This window comes from Cnephaeus nilssonii (assembly GCF_951640355.1).
Source record: "Cnephaeus nilssonii genome assembly, chromosome: 9".
Lineage (NCBI taxonomy): Eukaryota > Metazoa > Chordata > Mammalia > Chiroptera > Vespertilionidae > Cnephaeus > Cnephaeus nilssonii.
Window position 1 is genome coordinate 32696062 of NC_137080.1, and position 20533 is coordinate 32716594.

The 20533-nt window shown below is 43.1% G+C and overlaps 1 protein-coding gene across 1 annotated transcript in view; it reads left to right on the plus strand.

Annotated features, from left to right (window-relative positions):
• SASH1 (SAM and SH3 domain containing 1) overlaps window positions 1-20533 on the plus strand; it is a 169548-nt gene that overhangs the window by 55905 nt on the left and 93110 nt on the right. Inside the window, exons 3-4 of the mRNA XM_079780343.1 lie at window positions 20257-20307; window positions 20422-20471. Coding sequence (XP_079636469.1) covers window positions 20257-20307; window positions 20422-20471 — 101 coding nt within the window. The remainder of the gene's footprint in view (window positions 1-20256; window positions 20308-20421; window positions 20472-20533) is intronic.

Genomic DNA, 20533 nt, shown 5'->3' on the forward strand with positions numbered 1-20533 from the left:
CAATAGGGAAGTAAATACAGCAAAATAATAAAATAAGTAAATAGAGTAAAAGAAAACATCTTACTGCCTTACCTGTAGCCTTTTCTTGAAAACTAATTTTCTTTAACAGAATAACCTATTAGAGGGTTATTATAGTTTTAGTGTGTGTATTCTGTAAAAACTATTTTAGAAACAGCTAAATGGTGGCATGTGGTATTCTTCTTGAGAATCAATGCAGGGAACTGATAAAATCAGCAAAGTATAAACAACACTTACTATTTTTGTGTGTGTGTGTGTTTCAGTAACTTAGTGTCATGGGGAAGTTATCAGTAACAGAAAACATGAGCCTCCTTTCAGGAAGCGTATTTTGCAATAGAACAAGGCAGCCAAGGATAAGATTATATCAGTCACATTCATAAGTGGGTGACACAGATCTATCCGCCTACAGTGAATCTAGCTCACCATCAGTTCACGTGGACATACATTAAGCATTGGGACAAGAGAAGAGGTAAAAGGGGAAGGTGTGTTGGTTGGAAAGCTTAGGTGAATTGGTCTGTAAGAGCGGGTCCCTTGGGTTGGGGTCAGGACTCTTCAATGTAATATCAAGTGTAAGACTAAGTAAGGTTTGTGAGTAATTGGGACAAGAACTTGTATAATTGCTCAGCTTATCCTGTGCCATAAACTGGACCAACAGAAGTAAACAGCTGGGGTTTAGATGACTTTAACAGGGCTGGACCTCTGCAGGGCATTTATAGTTAGAATGACAAGGCCAACTATAGTAACAACTAGGATCATGTATTTTTTCCCCAAGTAGATATTTTCTTGTGTGTGTGTGTGTGTGTGTGTGTGTGTGTGTGTGTGTGTATGGTTTAATTATACACTAAATTTTATTTTTTTCCTTGGTTTTTATTTTTTTAATTTCTTTATTGATTAAGGTGTTACATATGTGTCCTTACTCCCCCTATTGCCACCCCACCCTCCCACTCATGCCTTTACCGCCCTGTTGTCTGTGTCCATTGCTTAGGCTTTATATGCATGCATACAAGTCCTTTGGTTGATCTCTCCTCCTTACCCCCACCCTCCCCTACCTTCCCTCTGAGGTTTGACAGTCTGATCGATGCTTCTCTGTCTCTGGATCTGTCCCTGTTCATCAGTTTATGTTGTTCATTATATTCCATAAATGAGTGAGATCATGTGATATTTATCTTTCTCTGACTGGCTTATTTCACTTAGCATAATGCTCTCCAGTTCCATCCATGCTGTTGCAAATGGTAAGAATTCCTTCTTTTTTACCGCAGTGTAGTATTCCATTGTGTAGATATACAACAGATTTTTAATCCACTCATCTGCTGATGGGCACTTAGGCTGTTTCTAAATCTTAGCTATGGTAAATTGTGCTGCTATGAACATAGGGGTGCATATATCCTATCTGATTGGTGTTTCTAGTTTCTTGGGTTATATTCCTAGAAGTGGGATCACTGGGTCAAATGGGAGTTCCATTTTTAGTTTTTTGAGGAAACTCCATACTGTTCTCCACAGTGGCTGCACCAGTCTGCATTCCCACCAGCAGTGCACGAGTAGATATTGTCTTTTAATTCAATACCACAGCTAATTGTGTTCTTTTTAAAAAATACGTTTTTATTGACTTTTAGAGGGAAAGGGAGAGGGATAGAGAGATAGAAACATCAATGAGAGAGAAACATCATCGTGTGCTTGTGCCCACGTAACACAGACTTGAGGACAGGACGGAGGGTAGGACGGCTGGAGAACAGGCCAGAAGTGCAGCTTCTCATAGCTGGGTTCTGATCACCTGGCCTGATCCGAGGAGGAGCACATTTTGCATGTAAGCCCGCATTTCAGTCGGATGTGGATTTCTTTCAGTGACCCTGTTTGTTTGCTTCTTTCTTTTGACTGGAATTGCCACCATCTGAACCTCAAAGAATACTTCTGAAGGGTTTCATTAGGAGGCCCAGTGTGGATATTGCTGCTACGAGTAAAATCTGATTTTGAACTGCAACAGATAAAAAAAAAAAGTTATAAATAAACACAGTTGGCATATGTTGTTTTATGGTAATGTTAGCGAAATTGAAAATAGAACAAGGTCCTATCCATTAGCACCCAGCAGAGAGGCCGCCAATTGCTGCGTATCACCTTCTAGGACAACTCGATCCCCAGTAAGGGGCGTGCAGGAGGAAGCTGATCAATGATTCTCTCTCATCATTGATGTTTCTATCTCTCTCCCTCTCCTTTCCTCTCTGAAATCAATAAAAACATGTTAAAAAAAAGAAAGAGAAAAAAGAAATTTAATATCTAAGTGATTTCAGAATTGTCTTTAAAAACTGCAGTCTGTATTTAAAGCCAAACAAGAGGTGATTTCTTGTGCCTTTTAATGAAGAAATGTTGGAGGCAGTCACAAAACGTGTCAAACGACCAAGTCCGTTACTTGGAGAGTCACTTTCACCACAGACCATACAGAACACACACTTAGCTTGACACGAATACTCATACTTCCCCATCAAGAAGTTGCCTGTAGAAAATTCCTGGTGTGTGTCAGTTGGATTGAATACACCTATGGTAGAGTAACAGTGAGTTTAGAGAGAGTTTGTAGAGGGATCCTGATGAGTACTCACCATGAGAAACTGCTGAATATTGAAGTGGGTGTATTTAAAAATATGTACATTTTTATTGATTTCAGAGAAGAAGGGAGAGGGAGAGAGAGATAGAAACATCAGTGATGAGAGAGAATCACCAATCGGCTGCCTCCTGCACACCCCACACTGGGGATTGAGCCCGCAACCCAGGCACGTGCCCTGACCAGGAATCTCCTCTGGTTCATAGGTCGACGCTCAACCACTGAGCCACGCCAGCCTGGCTCGGTGGGTATATTTATGTTACAAGAAAAAGGAAATGTGGACAGCAGTGCCCAGGGTTATCTTTTTAATGGTTGCACATTCAGATCACAAGTTATTTATAATCTAGATTTGATTTTTATTTTAGAAAGTTCTTAAAGTTTTCAATCGGTTTCTTAAAACAGGAGCCATACCCTTCCATAGACCTATCAACCATGTTACCAGCATGACATTTTCTCTCTGGGACAATGTTAACTATGAGTTGCACATAAAGTCACATTGCATAGTGAACAGAAACCTCATGAGGTAATAAACAGCCACGTTGCATTAGGGGTAATTAAGTGTTCCGTTTACAATGGACGGCTATGAGGAGGACCTCATAAACTAACGTAACACACTGTGGTGGCACAGGCTTTGCCCACCACACATCCACGACACAGGCATAGAAATTGCCTCCCAGGTCTGTATTTTTACTTAAGCAATTTCATGAATTTCAGTTAAATATAAAACTGTGATTCAGGCAATCCCTCAGGTTTGATTGAGTACTTGAGTAGGTGTGCTGGGGTTCAACAGACAACATTTCTTTCCACAAAAATAAACTCACGAAACCTTTTTCTTATATTTCTGTTACAGTTGACATACAATAGTATATTAGTTTCAGGTGTCCACCTGTTGGACATTATAAAACTTACTAAATGATCATTCTGAAAAATCTGATATCATACCTAGTTATTGGAAGACAAGATTTTCTGTAATTCAGCATTACGTAGTTACGGTCAGTCAACATTTATACAGCCTGACCACATGCAAGGCTGTATCTAAAACTGTATGGAATACAAACTATGGAGTGAAAAATGTCACCTGGGTTTTTAGTGATTTTCTATGTAAAAATGTTGAGGTTAATATGGAGCTTGAAAGCTCCTTAAAATTTCCTGTTGTTTGCAACTTATCCCACCATAATGGGAATATTTGTTGAAGCTTCTATACAAGCTAAATTCTTGGTGGAGTTTTCAATAGTTTTTCAATTCTTAATCTTCATTTTGATATAATTCATGTTGCATAATTCCTTCATGGCCTGCAGCTAGACTATATATACGTTGATACTATGACTCGTTATGACTTGTTCAGGTGTAAAAGAAGCATATATGTGCCTGACTCACCATATTGCAAGATGTTTAAGAGGGTTGCGTTTTTGCAAGTAAGGGGATCATTTTGGCTAGATTGTGCCTTAGGGATTGAGAAAAATCAGAGTTCACTTAAGAAATGCTGAACAAGCACCCGATGTTTGTTTCTCACATAACATTTCAATCTGTATCTCAAGCTCTTCTGGCAATAGTAGCAGGTATCCACTTAGGTGCTGGCACTTTCAGATGAGGATTCTTTAATGTGTCAGTTACACCTAAAGCATTCATGAATGAAAGGAATAGCGTTGCTTAAAAATTATGTGTAGTGGTACAATGAAGTATTTACTAGTATTGTTTGTTTTTTAAACTTATAATTTGTGCCAGAGTTACTAGCCCAAAGCCTAGATTATTACTAGTATATAGAGGAAAACAATCACAGGAAAATTATTATTATTAGGAGGGGAGGGAAGGAGGGATTTCTTAAAGCAACTCAGTGATTCTGAATAATACTCAGGTTTTAATAATGAGACTCTAAAGGGAAATATTTATCATTTGGAAACTGTGAACCTGGCATGTGTATTGACTTATCAAATCCACAAAATGTTACTGTAATTTTAGTAAGTTGAGCTACGTGAGTATTAGTTTGATCATGTTTGGGGGTTCAAGAGAGCTTGGTACAGTTCCGTTTCAATTGATTTGGATTAAGTAACTTGCAGAGTAGGTTGTACCCGTGTTGTTGTAACTTCTGAATGCCAGTTTCATAGTTTGCCATTGTTTTGTGGTTAAAAGGAAACTTATGGAAGTTTCCGATTAGGAGAATGACCTGAGAATGATGTGCTTGGGAAGTTTGATTTATTAAAAGCGCGGTGGATTATTTGGGAGGAGAAAGAGCAGTTAGAAAGCTGTTGCTACAATCCAGAAAGATGAAAGGTAACAAAAGCCTGAGCAAAGATCGAGGCGTAGAAATGGGAGTGAGGAAACAGATGCCGGAAACATGCCGTTGGAGTTTAGAACTTGACCGAATCTGTGGAAGGGACAGGGATAAGGGAGGATGCTGGAAGTGGACGTGGCTGTTAACAGAAGAGAGAGAGGAGGCTGGGTCTGGGCAAGGTCAGGAGCTCACTTTATAAGGTGTAGAGACTGAGGTTCTGTCTGGACTTTCTTGTCGGACTGCACAGCCAGGTGGCCTCTGATTTAGAGAAGCACCTGGAAGTTCTGTCCGGGTAGCTCAGTTGGCTGGAGCCTCATCCCGACATGGCTATTCAATTGTCAGCACGGGGAAGAATATTACTGTTCTGACATTGGATAGTTTTGACCCAGGCTTTTCTCTAAGGGCCCCATGTTATGTCATGCCCCTGGAGGAGAATACAAGATTGAAAAAGCAATACTTGAAGAAAAGTATTAATTTTGTAGGAAATATAGTACCTGGGCAGTTTTCTTAAAAAGAAAAAAGAGAGAGAGAGACAGAGAGAAAGAGAATGGTTTAAATCAAAGGAGGATCACTGTTCAGGTTTGACTAAGACATCTGGTATGATCAGCATTGTTCTCTCCGCAAGGTTAGACACTGGATGATAATGCAAGTGGGTTTGAGAACATGCCGGCATTTGACCCTGCAAACTTCAAGAACTGAAAAGTTGATAGCAGTCTCCTGAGAGTCAGCAAGACGCACGTCACCGCAGAGCCGTCTTGATGGTGTGTTGATTGTGGAAGGGAAAGCCCAGGCGGAAAGGAGGTGAACGCCAGTGTCCCTGTCCTTGGAGGAATACAACAATTTGAGGAACTACCCACAAACCTCTTCGCCATAGGCAACCCACTAAATCTACCTACTCTGTTACAGGGTTCCCTTTGGCAAAAGGAGGCATTGGTAAAAGAGGGAGTGAGGGACCTACCCTCACTCATTAAAAATAAACCTCTTGTTTTTCCTGCTGCCAGAAAAGCTTTGTGTCTTTTTTTTTTTTTTTCATGGCGAAAATGAGACTTTTAGAACACTCTCGAGAGCAGGCGCCCATTTTACAGGATCACCAGCTTTGTGTTTTTTATAGTCCAGGGAGATAAAGGTGATCCCATGCTTAAACCTACACCGGTCAAGGCACTTGGCTTAACTGACCAAACAAGTTGGTATTTGCAGGTTTCACAACATCCCACACGTCTCGTCAGTGTGCCCTCGGCTGTGCCACCAGCACTCTGACTCACTCTCCTACCTGGAAATGACATCGGGTCAGACAAGATGCCATCCGTTCCCTCTTCTCCCCCTTGAATTACTTATTTTCAAAAGAATCCAAACAAAGCAAGCTCTTTGAGTTTCCCTGAAAACTTGGCATTGATTGCAACTAGTTTTGTTTCAAATGTCCTTTGTACCCTATTCAATAATCCCCACCAGTTGTATGCTCTTTTTGAGGTATGCTTAATGAAAAAAATAATGGGTTTACTATCGTCCGCAAAAGGAAACACTCTAGGTTTTGCTCAACTGGTAGATAGGTTTTAAAAATAGCTCTTGAATTTTGCAAGCGGAATGCCATGTGTGAGCTCCTGGGACAACATGTGTGCTCTATGTCACAAAGCCCATCACAAGTGTTACCTAATTACACTGCCCAGTCTCTGACAGGTGGCAGGCTCCTCGGTGGCTTGTAGGAAGAGGGAGCTACTGTGTGTTTGCCACCCGCTCAGAACAGCGTCTTTGTGTTTTGAGGTTGTGATGCCTCAAGAGGGAATGAATCTTCATTGGTTTGCAGTTGACGTAGTTAGATAACCCAAGACCTTCCTTGAGACATTGGTAAGTGTTAAGCGAGATTCATTACCACCCTTAGCAACTTCAGGTTTTTGCCAGACAAGACCCGTGATTGCTAGCAGGATCAGAAATATGCAGGAGAGACCAGTACTTGGATATATGCCCCTCCCCACTGGGGTGGCCTCACGGCAGGGATTGATTGGAGAGGCTTCAGGCCTTCAGTTAGGAAGTTCAAGTCTGGGCAAGCAATAGGTGATGGGGGTGCTCAAGCAGAGTAGTGGGGTAAAGGGCAGCATGTGGAACATGAGAGCAGCCAGTATTTGCATGTCTTTCCATTGTTAGGTCTGTGAGCAGGTGGAAGGGACTCAGTCACTTGGCTTGCCTGTCCTGGGAGAAGACCAGTTATCAGAACAAAGCCTGAGAAGGAAGAAAATGGCAAAGCAAAACACTTGGGTACAGGCTAAGGAGTAGGGAAGGAGGACAGGGACTTAGGAAGCTAAAGGTGGCTCTGTCGTCAGCATACAGGCACTGACCAGAAAGGCCAGAAGATGTTAGCGTGACTATTAAGAGTATGCACACCTGCATCAAATAGACTCTGCACCTTCTAGCATGCAGTCTTGGCAAGCTACGTAATCTCTTTGTGCCTCAGTCTTCTCGTTGGTAAAATGGAAATAGTAAAATTCCCTACCTCGTAAGGTTTTTGAGGAGATTAAATGTCAAGTGCCTGGAATGGTATGTGGCACTAAGTGGCACTTGATAAATGTTGGCAATGATGGCAGCCAGGGAAGTGAGGAAGATGATGATGTTGGTTATAATCATGTTGGTGATGATTATATTGATGAAGATAATTAGACAGTACTGCTTGCCCCTCAAGACAGAATTGGCCCTGGGTCATGTACTCAATTTATAGGTGGAGTCCAGTGACTGCCAACAGGTAGGTAAGTGGGATTCAGGGTGAGAACTAGCCTTGGTGTGTTTATGGGGGATACTGACCAGTTTGTGGCTGCTCTTTCTGTTGTTATTTGCTATCACCTTGGTGTGGGTAGCTGAATCAGTTCATCAAGTCCATTTTTAAAATGTGTACCACTTGAATGTAATGATTTAAGAGAGGATTTTTAAGAAAATAATGATTTGCTTTTATGTATTCCTAAACCACTCTGTTCAGTTTTCCCCTTGGTTGCCTACAAGGACAGATGGCAGTCGGTGTGATCCTTAACAAAACCCTTGATACATGTGGCAGAAGATATATATAGAGAGCTTAATCCAGTTCTGTCCTTCCTTGAACTTGTTTCTGTCATTGTTTTGCTTTACTGCTCAACACACTGTCTAATGCTTTATGGGTTAAATTATACAATGCCAATACCCCGGGATTAAAAATACAATAGAAATGTTGCCTGGCCGGAGAGACTTGGTTGGGTATCATCCTGTGCCCCAAAAGGTAGCCGGTTGGATTCCAGGTGAGAGCACATACCTAGGTTGCAGGTTTGATCCTGGTCAGGGCATGTATGTTTCTCTCTCTCTTGGATATCTCTCTCCTTCCCTCCCCCTTCCTCTTTCTAAGCATGTCCTCAGGTGAGGATTAAAACTAATAAATAAATAAATAAATGAAATGAAATGTAAAAACCATTTTTCCCCCCAAATATTTTTTATTGATTTAAGAAAATATATTTTATTTATTTCAGAGAGGAAGGGAGATGGAAAGAGAGGGAGATAGAATCATCAATGATGAGAGAGAATCATTGATTGGCTGCCCCCTGCATACCCCACACTGATCAAACCTGCAACCCAGGCATGTGCCCTGACTGGGAATCGAACCGTGACCTCCTGGTTCATAGGTTGACTCTCAATCACTGAGCCACACCAGCTGGGCTACTTTTATTGATTTTTAATAGAGAGAGGAAGGGAGACAGATGAGAGACATCGATGTGAGAGCGAAACATTGACTGTCTCTTGAACGCTGCCCCAATGAGGATTGAGCCGGCAACCTTTGGGTGCATTGGAGGATGCCCATCCAACTGAGTCACACCGGCCAGTGCAGGAACATTTTAAAGACTCCAGAAGCACTGTTAAATTACCACCTGGAAATATTGTACAGATTGCACTCCCACTAGCGACATAGCTGCACTCCTTTTAAAATTTCACTCTTCCTAGTATTTAATATTATTTGGAAAAAGAAAACCTTACCAGTTTGATGAAAGGTAGTCTCATAGTGTTTCAAATTGTACTTCTTTGATTATTTCTAAGAGCACACATATTTTTATGTCTTCATTTCTGTGTCAATTGCCCATTTTTCTATCTAAAGCCTTGTTTTTCTTATTTATTTGTCAGCACTCTTTATGTACTGAGCCATTTAGACCATTATCATGTATGTGGCAAGTTTTCCCCTAGGTGGAGAATACGTATTTTTTCCCAACTTCTCCACCAACCAAATCATAAGAAGGGAAAGGAAGAGGCTGCCCTCTTGCTGGGGATGAAAAGTTGGATTTTCAACCAGAATCTCTTTCCGCCATCACAGCAGCAACTGCACAGTTGCTGTGACTGCAGTATCTGCAGGCGGTAATGCCCAAGGAACACATCAGTTCTACAGACAGGGCTGCCTTTAGTGCTTTGACAAGTGGGCATATGAGCACAGAGTGAACTCAGTACTGATTCAATGGTGCTCCACCTTGCCCCCGTCCGCATAGTAATCCCGGTGCATGTGAGTTTAATTGAGTGCTATCTCCTATGAACCTCATGTTATAGATAACACCTTCAGGTTGTAGCAAGAAAAAGTTGGGCCTCGTGGTTGTGAATAAATGAACGATGAATGAGATCCTGGCAAACACCTGCTGTTCTGAAGGGGGTGGGGCAGGGGGGGGGGCGGAGAAGTAGATTTATGTTTAAACCAGAGTAAACTATGCAACCAGGTAATAATTTTGAGCAATAAAGTACTTTTGCTACATAACCGTTAAAGAAACAGATAAATCACAGTAATTTCAACGTGGCACTTTAGCCATTTAATAAATGGGTATTTTAAATTTCATTTGCTTTTTGAACTAAGTGCAATAATTTATAGAGTAGTCATTTAAAGATTAATGCTCAGAAGGGAGGAAAATCACTACACAAGAACAGAAACATATTATTTATGTATATTACATTGGGGTTTAGTCTGCCTATAGTTTCCATTATAAACTTGAGTTTTCCGGCATTTCTAATACAGCAATAAAACGTGTGCTTTAGGCTAAAATTTGGCATTTGTCTCACCATTCTGAGATTCTAATTTTTATTTTATTCTTACATTTTTTTCTTACATACTATGGCATCTTACATGTATTTAAAAATGTTTTACATCACTAATTAACACTATTAATTCAAAAGTTGATTTATTTTAGAAGTAGGTTTGTGACTGATGATTTCAGTATCCACTGGACCGTCGTTAATGCTGAAGCTTCTTAAGGTTACCAAGGTTTTAACGATTGTTTGAAAATACGATTCAAAGAGTGAGAAAGAAGAGAGTTCACTGTTATGATAGCACCAGTTGATTTCACAGCTACAATGACAGTAATATTGTACTAAATTGTGACAAAATGTGAGCCAGTTTATTAGAGGGTTCATTAAAATTTAGAATCTCCAGTTTGGCCAGGCTACATAATTTTATAAAGCCCATATTCAAGTACCCAATCTGCTAACTAATCAGTTCAGATGTTATTTATATGATAAAAGGGAGGCTTTTGTTATTTTATATTCTCAGTTATTGGTTTCTCTTCCTTGACTATGAGCTCCTGAAGGTCACTGACTATTTTATAATCCCAGTACCCAGCATGTCAATTAAGTATAGAGTTCACATGTAAGAAATATAGGTTGAACAAATGAATGCATGGATAGTGGGTCAGATTTGGGCTGTCTGTCACCGACTTGTAAAGGTTATCCATCCTAAAATGTTTGAGTCATTGGTTAGAACTTGTCGTTCATTTTGCCATTAAAATATAATGTAAAAGGTAAATTACTCCACAAAATCTTACTTGATTTCCAGTAATAGAATCACAATAGTCAGACAGAGGTTTGACCCATTTCCTGAAAGAACCCCCATCCCAGGTAGCAGATGTCTCTGTGATCATGCTCAAATCCTCCAAGGACAAGGATTTCACACAATGTAAGTACTTTATTCCATTTTGGACACCCGGATTTACTTGCTTTTCTTCCTCCCTTTCTTTAAAAAATAAATAATATTGAGCCCTGGCTGGTGTGGCTCAGTTGGTTGAGCGCTGTCCCATGCACCTAGAGGTCACAGGTTCGATTCTGGTCAGGGTACATGCTCAGATTGTGGTGTGCAGGAGACAGCTCAATGTTTCTCCCTTTCCCTTCCTCTTTCTCTAAAATCAATAAAAACATACTTTAAATGAATAATAATAATAATATTATTATTATTGAGCCCATCTCTTTCCTTTTACTTTAAAATCTCTAGTCTTGACCATCCCCTTCCAGAGCACTGAAGACCAAGCCAGGCAGGGTTCAGGTGTGGCTCAGGATCTCTTAACCCCTTCAACCTCCAGATCACTGAATCCCAGAGTAGAAGCAGCTCTGAGCAGCCTCGTCTGAGGCAGCAGTTCTTCAAGTGTGGTTCCTAGCCATCAGCGTCAGCATTATCTAGAACTTGGTAGACATTCCACTTAGCAGGGCCCACCTCAGATGGAGTGAATCTGAAACTCTGAGGGGGTGAGGGAGGAAGAACGGGGACCCAGCACTCAGTGTTCAATGAACCCTGCAGGTGATTACGAAGTTTGAGAACCAGTGTTCTAGGACTTGTTGGAGTGCCGTCCCAGGGCGGAATCTTAGTATGTGATTCCTCTGGGCAGTGAGCACATGGCGGCATGCCTTTCATCAGCCAGGCCCAGCACGCCTCTGCTGTGCATCGTGGTCAGGGGGCCTTGGAAGAGTTTGGTTCAGAGTTCAGGCGTTGAGTTTAAGGTGCAGTGGTCAGTCGTGGGGGTGAGGGCAAAGGGACGCCGGTGCAGTGTGGCCAAGCCAGCCTCAGGTGGACATTGGATGTACAGTCTGCACAGTACAACTTTGTCAGTGTTTTCCATGATCTAATATGAAACATTTCAACTGGATTTGAAATCTGCTACATTTTCACTATGATATTAATCAAATCAAGTGCTATTAGATCCTCAAAATATAAATGGTCGTAAGTATTTCAGTGGTTATAAAAATGGCCAACACAATTTTTATCAGTTGTGTGTATAAAATTGCTTGTTAATAATGATTACTAAGAGCATTGAGCTTATCATTACAAATCTTGATCTAGAATGGCTTATAGTCATTTCAAGCCTATCCTAATATATAAAAAACCCTAGATCTGTCATGACCAAAGGCTCGACCAACCGGAAGTCAGTCCTGCAGTCAGCGCTGGGTTGCCGTGGCGACCCAGCACTGACTGCTACGGCAGCAGGCATGGTGACCCAGCATTGACTGCTGAGGGAGCTGCGAATCAGGCCCAGAGAGAGGCCTGAAGAGAGAAGCAGGGTCTGTTCTGTAGCCTCTGTGGCAGCTGTTGATCAGCACTTACCTCTCTCTTTCTCTCCAGGCCAGGCCAGCAGCTGCGCCTCCATTTCTCTCTAGGCCTCCACCAGGGCTGCTGATCAGTCCTGCCTTTCTGATCAGGCCCCGTTGATAGGCCCAGAGATGCTGACTGGCATAGAAACCAACCAATCAGAACCAAATCTGGGTGAAGTGTGAGGAGCCAATGGCTGCCTAGAAGGTGGAGCTTTTGACGCTGTCTGGCATAGAAACTCACCAGTCAGAACGAAATTGGCTGGCAGAGGAGGGCAGTTAGGGTCAAGATCAGGCTGGCAGGGGAGGGCAGTTAGGGCTGATCAGGCAGGCAGAGGCAGTTAGGGGCAATCAGGCTGACAGGGAAGGGCAGTTGGGGGTGAGATCAGGCCGGTAGGGGAGGGCAGTTGGGGGCAACTAGGCCAGCAGGGGAGGGCAGTTGGGGGCGAGATCAGGTCAGCAGGGGAGGGCAGTTGAGGGCGAGATCAGGTCGGCAGGGGAGGACAGTTGGGAGCGACCATGCCAGCAGGGGAGGGCAGTTGGGTGGGATCAGGCTGGCAGGGGAGCAGTTAGGTGTTAATCAGGCTGGCAGGGGAGTGGTTAGGGGTTGATCAGGCTGGCAGGCAGAATCGGTTAGGGACAGTCAGGCAGGCAGGCAGGCAGGCGAGTGGTTAGGAGCCAGCAGTCTCGGATTGTGAGAGGGATGTCCGACTGCCGGTTTAGGCCCGATCCCATAGGGATAGGCAGTCGGACATTGCCCAAGGGGTCTCAGATTGAAGAGGGTGCAGGCTGGGCTGAGGGACCCCCTAGCCCCCAACTGCACGAATTTCATGCACGGGGCCTCTAGAAACCTAATATTTTTTAAAAAACAGATTTGTTATTGATTTTTAGAGCAAGAGGAAGGAAGAGGGATTGCAAGAGAGAAACATCAATGTGAGAGCAAAACACTGATTGGGTGCCTCCTGCATGCCCCTTACCTGGGATCGAGCCTGCAATCCCAGCATGTGCCCTGACTGGGAATTGAACTTGCAACGTTTCTGTGCGCAGAACAAGGCCCAACCAACTGAGTTACAATGGCCAGGGCTAGATAACCTAATATTTCTAAAGGTTATTTCCAAATAAGTAAGCTCAAGATTGCTTTTAAAAAACTAAAATGTTTTCTTTGCAAGTTTTAGACCAGTTCAGTACCTAGTGTCTTCACTAATACTTGGGATTTTATTTTCTTTATAATCATGCGTTGCTTAAAAACGTCCTAAGTGCTTTCCCCCCCTTGCATCCTCCCTCTGCGTCCAGCGTTCAGGGTGCTGTGTGCCGTGGGAACCGGCTCCAGGCAGCTGTCTGGCCTCCGCTCCCTAGAAGCCTTTTACATGTTTGTATTTTCCTTTCCTTCTCTGAGTAAACAGCCCAGTTCCTCCCATTGATCCTGTTTATATGATCCCATTTCCAGACACCATGCTAGCGAAGGTTCTCCCGGTTTTCATTATCCTCCGGAAGACGTGGCATCCAGAGCCGAGCACAGCTGCCCAGAGGGCGCTGTCTCATGCCAGAACGGCAGGACCTGTGGTGGAGCCCTCGAGGGCCACGATTCCTGTGCATGACCCGAGGAGTCACCAGAGTGCAAGCGCCCTGAAGGCGTTTCTCACTCTTTCATCCTTGCTGACTAGACAGTGCTTAGCACGTGGAATGTGCGCACTCCATCTCTTTAAAATTAAGGGGTGATTAGATGAAAGAGGAGATGGGGAGGAACGGAAGGAAAGCGAAGTTAAGTGGGGTCATTTGGTTGCTTCCTGTCGCTTTTGTTAATCCGGATCAGCAACAGCGGCGGGTTGTGTGCCCTTGGGGGGCGGTGACACCATCTAGCGTGGCTGGATGTCGTGTCCACCCCCGGGAAGTGCCGAGGCCATTTGTACGGTACTGTTGATAAGCCAGGTCCTGCTAGTAAAATGAAAAGTTGAATGCTTCAACTTGGTAGACTTGTTTTTGCGGATAATTAAAAGGTCTTCCCTGTGCCTTTTAAGATTTACATTCATATCATAGCACTCTTAGGTCAATTTTGTTCCTAGTAAAAGGTGTGTTCTCCTAACAAGACACAACTTCCTGGGAGTCTCCTTATAAAGTGGTAGATGCCACAGGCTTGTGTGAATCGCCCCCGGCAGCCCCCCCCCCCCCCCCCCCCCCCCCCCCCCCCCGTTTAGAGGGGTTCCCTCCTGGAACGGAAGGCCTCAGCAGTCACCCGTGGTGTTTGTGGTGTTTACCTGCAGGCTGACCCCGGCTCAGCGTGCAGTCCTCTCGCCTTTCCGCCTCCTCCTTCCTGGGCTTCCGGGGGAGGTGAGCGTGGCTTGGAGCTGCGCTGATGGGCGCCTGACCTTCCTCTCTGCCTTGGGAACGGGAGAGGGTTCTCCCTCCTGCTTTTCCAGCTGTAAACTTCATTTGGCTTGGAGCACTGGCAGCACTAAAGGGCGGAGAGGTGTGGATTTCCACAACAAGGTGGAAGCAACGCTGGAGTGGGGCAGAGGGCATGATACGTTTCCCAGGACCTTCTTCTGGCCCGGTGGTATTTTACTCCGGTGTGTTTTGCAAGGGTTTCGTCACTGTAGCGTGAAAATGCGTCCTTTAGGGTCAGAGCCTCAGTTGTGTGCTGTGGGTGTGACTGTAGGTGTACTGCACCTGCACCAGCAGGTGGGCGCGTAGAGGCACTCGTAGACTTTGGTTTGGGTTTTGGCAAGCCACTGATTTCATCTAGAAACATTGGTTCGTTTTTTTGCTTCTATGTTAGATGTAATAAACATTTAGGGAGCTGTTATTTCCAGAGGTTGTCCAAGTTGACAAGAAATGGATTTGAGGTCTCCCACCCCCCCAGTAAATATTTTTGTCATCTGATTCCTTAAAAAACCAAACCAAACCAAAACCCATAGAGTACTATGGTTTAGTCTCCTTCAGTCAAAATAGGAATATGAGATGATTTCTAAAATCATCATGGACCTTCACTGTTAGTCGTAAAGTTTACGCATGGTTCTCTATGACATTAGTTATTACGAATGTTAATACCTCAAAGAGAACGATAGTGTAAGTAGTTGTTAACATTTGGTGCATGTCATCAGACCTTTTCCTGGGCGTGTGCACACACATACACTCACACATGTTGGCCTACATTTATGTTTAGTTTGGGTTTCACTAAGGTAGGGATGTTCCTTTAGCATTTATAATTTACAAACTCACTAAGAGTTTTAAATGTTAATGATATTTGTCATTCTTTTTCTTTTCTTTTTTAAAAATATGTTTTCATGGATTTTAGAGAGAGAGGAAGGGAGAGGGAGAGGGAGAGGGAGAGGGAGAGAGAAACATTGATCGGCTGCTTCCTGTGTACCTCCTGCTGGGGATCAAGCCCGCATCTAGGCATGTAGGGCCTGACCAGCGACCCTTTGGTGCATGGGAGGATGCGTAACCAACTGGGCCACACCAGCCAGGGGATATTTGTCATTCGTAACAAAGGTGTCCAGATGTGGCTTAATGATGAATAGTTTAATCCATATATCAACTTTTATACATCCACTTTCCTTTTAAATTTACTTTAAAAATTTAAACTAAGTCATAATACCCTAATTTACAATTAGAGGTTCGGTTTCAGTCGCTAGTGTTATGTGGCTCTCTGGATATTGAACATGGATCAAATTGTCTCACCTCATTCCTCATTTCGAGAACTTAGCTGAGGCCCCATCTCCTTGGCACTCAGGATGGCAGGCTGATTTCTAAATCAGGCCATGATGATACCCGCCGCCCAGTGCTCTTCCTACCTCGGGACCTCCACTCTCCTCCCGATGAGAGATGGGGGCTGTGTGGCCTCTTGGCTCTAGGAGAGTTTGCAACTCCAGCAGTAGGGACGCTGTCAGAGGCTGTGTTAGAAAGGGTAATGCAGCTCCTGCTGGGCTCTCTGGGTGTGCTTGCTCTTGAAACCCAACCCCCTGCTGTGAGAGAGGTCCAAGCAGCTACCTGGAGCAGCCATGTATGGAGTTCCAGCGGATAGCCCCTGCTGAGGTCCCAGCTGCGAGCCAGCACCAGCCTCCAGGTGTGCTAGCGAGCGATCGAGCGCGCTCCCCCAGGATTATGACCCCAATCATCACCCAGCTGAGGCCCAGGCACCATGGAGCACACACAAACCATTCCTGTTGTCCCCTTTCTGAATTCTGACCACAGAATAGGTGAGCATAATAAAATGTTTGTTGTTTTTGCAGCTAAGTTTGGGGTGATTTGTTACACAGTGGTAGTCACTGCTGCGTAGGTTATTGAGGGAGAGAACAGTCAGAATATGTTGAGAATGGAGAGCAGAATCTTGTTTCTCAGAAATCTTCTCTTTTTACAACATGCCCCAAAGATAGATAGATACTATTTCCATCAACATGAGGACTTCCAAATCAGAAGCTATACTATGAACCATCAATATTTTCTCAAATGAAGTGGGGCTAGGCCCTCAGGTAGATAGATCCCTTTAATTCTTATTACTCTGCCTTCCCATTCATCAGGACTTCCTTCTGCTGGAACTCAGGAACCATGGCTTGCTGCCCCCCCCCCCCCCCCCCCCTAAACCAGAAGCAATGGAATTGGAAGCCCAGAACTGGCAGCCTAATTTATAGACTGGGCATGGAAGGGGCTGTCTTGAGCGTTTCCGTCCATCTGACCTGAATTCCTGCTTCTTTATTTTGTAGGCAGCACCCTTTATTGCTGGCACTAGCTGGTGCTCTTTCTGACTGACTCCATCAGGGCTTTCCACTCCACATTGCGCCGTGAAAAAAAAAATTTTTTTTAATATAAAAATGTCATCCAGCACTTCTACTGCATACCTATATGACAAGTCCATTAAGACGTATTTCATACGCTGCACACAGGTGTTTTGTCCTGGCGTATATCAGAACACCTGCTAGCTTTCACTCTGTAATGTTCCATTTCTCAGGCTCCGTGGGCCCACAAAGGTTGGCTATATTTTTATTATATATATTTATGTCTTAAATATTTCATACAATTCACACATACATGCATGATAGTAATTATTAGTTATTCTGCACATTTGTGATGGATATAATGTGGAACCCATCAGTGTCATAGTAATAGAATTTTCCAGGAGTCCATTCTGTTTTCTCTCCAAACATCATATAGGTCCTTACTTAGTGGACAGTTTTACAGCTTTTCCTTATTTGTGTAATATTTTTTACTTGAGGATGTGTTTGCTCTAAGAAATACTTCTTAATAACGATGGTAGTCTTTCCTTAAGAGATGAAATTGATACTTGCTCTAAAAAAACATTATTTTGTGGGATGTTCTGGGGGGAAAAAAAGAAAAACACGACCGGAAATATCATTGTACAAAAGCTCCTGTTTAACATCTCCTGTTCCTGATAAAACAGATGTTCTGCATGGAAACATTTACTGGGTCTATTATTTTAAAGGGAAGAGTTTTAACACATTGTGTATCGAACTACCACTCCCCCCCCGCCCGCCCCCAATTTCCTAAAAAGTAGCAAAAACACACTCAAATGTTTATTATAAGTAACAAAATAACATGTGAAGATGAATTGATCGTGGAACATTTAATATGGTTGTTACCAAGTACCCGCTTCTGATGCAGGAACAGTTATATTTTGCACAACATACCAAAAATGTTATGTTTACGGTATTGAGTGACAAAAGATGCACTCAGTAAATAAAAACACAGATAAAAATGTACAATGCTAGCAGAAAATGCCCTATCATGGACTATTACCTAACTAGGTAGAGACTGAGAGTTTGGGAAGAAAAGTTAAGAACTGAAGAAGGGGAGAGAGTTGAATCGAGCATTAAAAATTTTTTTTAGCCGAAACCGGTTTGGCTCAGTGGATAGAGCGTCGGCCTGCGGACTCAAGGGTCCTAGGTTCGATTCCGGTCAAGGGCATGTACTTTGGTTGCGGCCACATCCCCAGTAGGGGGTGTACAGGAGGCAGTTTCTCTCTCATCGAAGTTTCTAACTCTCTATCCCTCTCTCTTCCTCTCTGTAAAAAAAATCAATAAAATATATTAAAAAAAATTTTTTTTAATGGTTTTGGGAGGACGTCTACTAGAGTTGGGTATTAATTAAAGGGGCATTTCAGAGGAACTAAGAGTTTGTTATCACTGTGAGCCTTCCATACTGACTGCTGAAGAGGACAACTTAGAATGAAAAAATGGCAAAATATATACCTTTGCTTACCTCCTGCTGTTTAAGTTGGTAAATTTCTCTACAGGATGTTAAGAGGTTAGCTATCAGGGCATCAGGATTGGACTGCACACTGGGAACCTCAGAAATATGCACCCCTTCTGTTGATTACACCTGAGTCTGACGTCATACCCATTGGACTTGGAATGTAACTCGAACGTTTCCGTACATTGTCCTGTAAAAATGGTGTATCAGGTTTGCCTGTAATGAGCAAAGATGGCAATGAAAACCAGGACGCTAACCAGAGAGAAGTTCTGTGCAGCTTCATGCCACTCCCTGCTTTCCTAACAGATGAGGCCCCGGGACTAGGGGGAGTGGGTCCGGGACAGCACTTACCTCTGTTGGTCGTCTTGTCCCAAATCATCCCGTTCTCAGACCGAGGCGCCCCAGTACCTTCACTTTGCAGTCTGTGTCTGTACTGGATTCCGGTTACCTGTTTTACATTTATGAATTTACTCTGAGTTACTCTTATTTTATTATTTTATTGCTAAGTTTTAAAAATATCGATCTAGTTTGGTAATCATGCTAATGATGAAATCAGCTACATGAGTATAAATTGAACGATTAGATGGCAGGTGAGAATTTTTTAAAAAATAGGTCTTTATTGTTGAAAGAATAACAGATGTCCTCCCCGCTTTTCTTTTCCCATTGACTCCTACCTACCTCCCACCCGCCCCTCCAAGGCCTTGAGTAACCTGCTCCTATTTCCAGAAGGTTAGCTGAAACTCACATTACGGTCTTCATAGAGTACATGTGCAATCCTAAAGAATATGACAATTATTAACACAGCTAAATATCATCTGATACTATTTCAGACGTGTATAATGTTAGTGATAGTACTCCTTTAAAACTGACCATTGTCCTGCTTATGACCTGTTGCTCAGCGGGGGACCACACACTGGTGAGGGCCTCCCCATCAGCACCCCTGTCGAGTTAGAATTTTCCTCTACTTGAGGGAAACTATCAGTGTGGTGGCCTGTGCTCCATTTACTCTTCCTTTCCTGTGGCACATTCTAACACTTGTAATGGCGCAATTGTCCTGCTTTGCTGCCAAAGCTTATTTCACTAATTATTTTCATCACAGGTAACTGTGGTTTAGTTTTCTTTTTCTTTCCAAGGGGATACCGATTTTTTTTTAACTGTAAAGTGAGAGTGCTGTACTACATGGTTTTATCTCTAGACGTGTTTGCTTCCTCTTTAGACTTAATGACTTCTCAGTGCACTCGTCACGTCCTGCCTCTACGTCACCTTTTTACTAGATGCTGGAGGTTTTTTTGTTTTTAAATTTTCATCTAGAAAAATTCATGTGTACTACATACAGGAGCCTGGTGATTCTTAGGAATATGAGATAATACCAAGCTAACTTCCCACTTTCCTAAAGACACTTACAATTAGCCCTACATTACAGAATGCCCTGCATATATGCAGAACTTTAAAAGTCAGATCGGAACTCTATTGAAAAAGAAACTGAACACAAACACGTCGCTGTAAATTCTGTGTCCCAGTGACCGGCTGATCACACCTAGAGAATGAAGTCACCATTATCTGTCAGTATTCTTCAGTTAGATTGTACCTTTTGCTTCTGCATATAAAATTGTCCGTATGTCAGGCTGTGGAGTTCAGAAAACAGTTCTATTTTAAGAGGCTAGAGCTCTCATTTTAAAAACACTGTAGTTTTCCCAGAAAATCTGTTTATCTCCGCCATCTCCTCCCACTGTAGCCCAGCGCTTCCCAGATTCCCCCATCTCTGGTTACAGACCGACTTGTCTTGCTGTGTGCCACGTTTGGAAGTCGCATTAAACCAGCATCTGTTCTGTTTTAGGAGAAAGCCGATGCCAGCCCCACGTCACTTCAGCTGCGGTCCCAGATCGAAGTAAGCACAGTGGCTTTAATCACCTCTCTTTGCTTCTGCTTTTTGTTTTTTAAGTGCTATTCTCATGAAGCCTGCCGCTCTGCCTGTACTGATGCTGTGAATTCTCTCTCCTAGGAGTCGCTTGGTTTCTGTAGCGCCGCATCAACACCAGAAGTGGAAAGAAAGTAAGTTTCAGGGTCAGAAATTCTAGGAAAAAGGGTCTTTCAGATCCATGCTGAGGGTGATT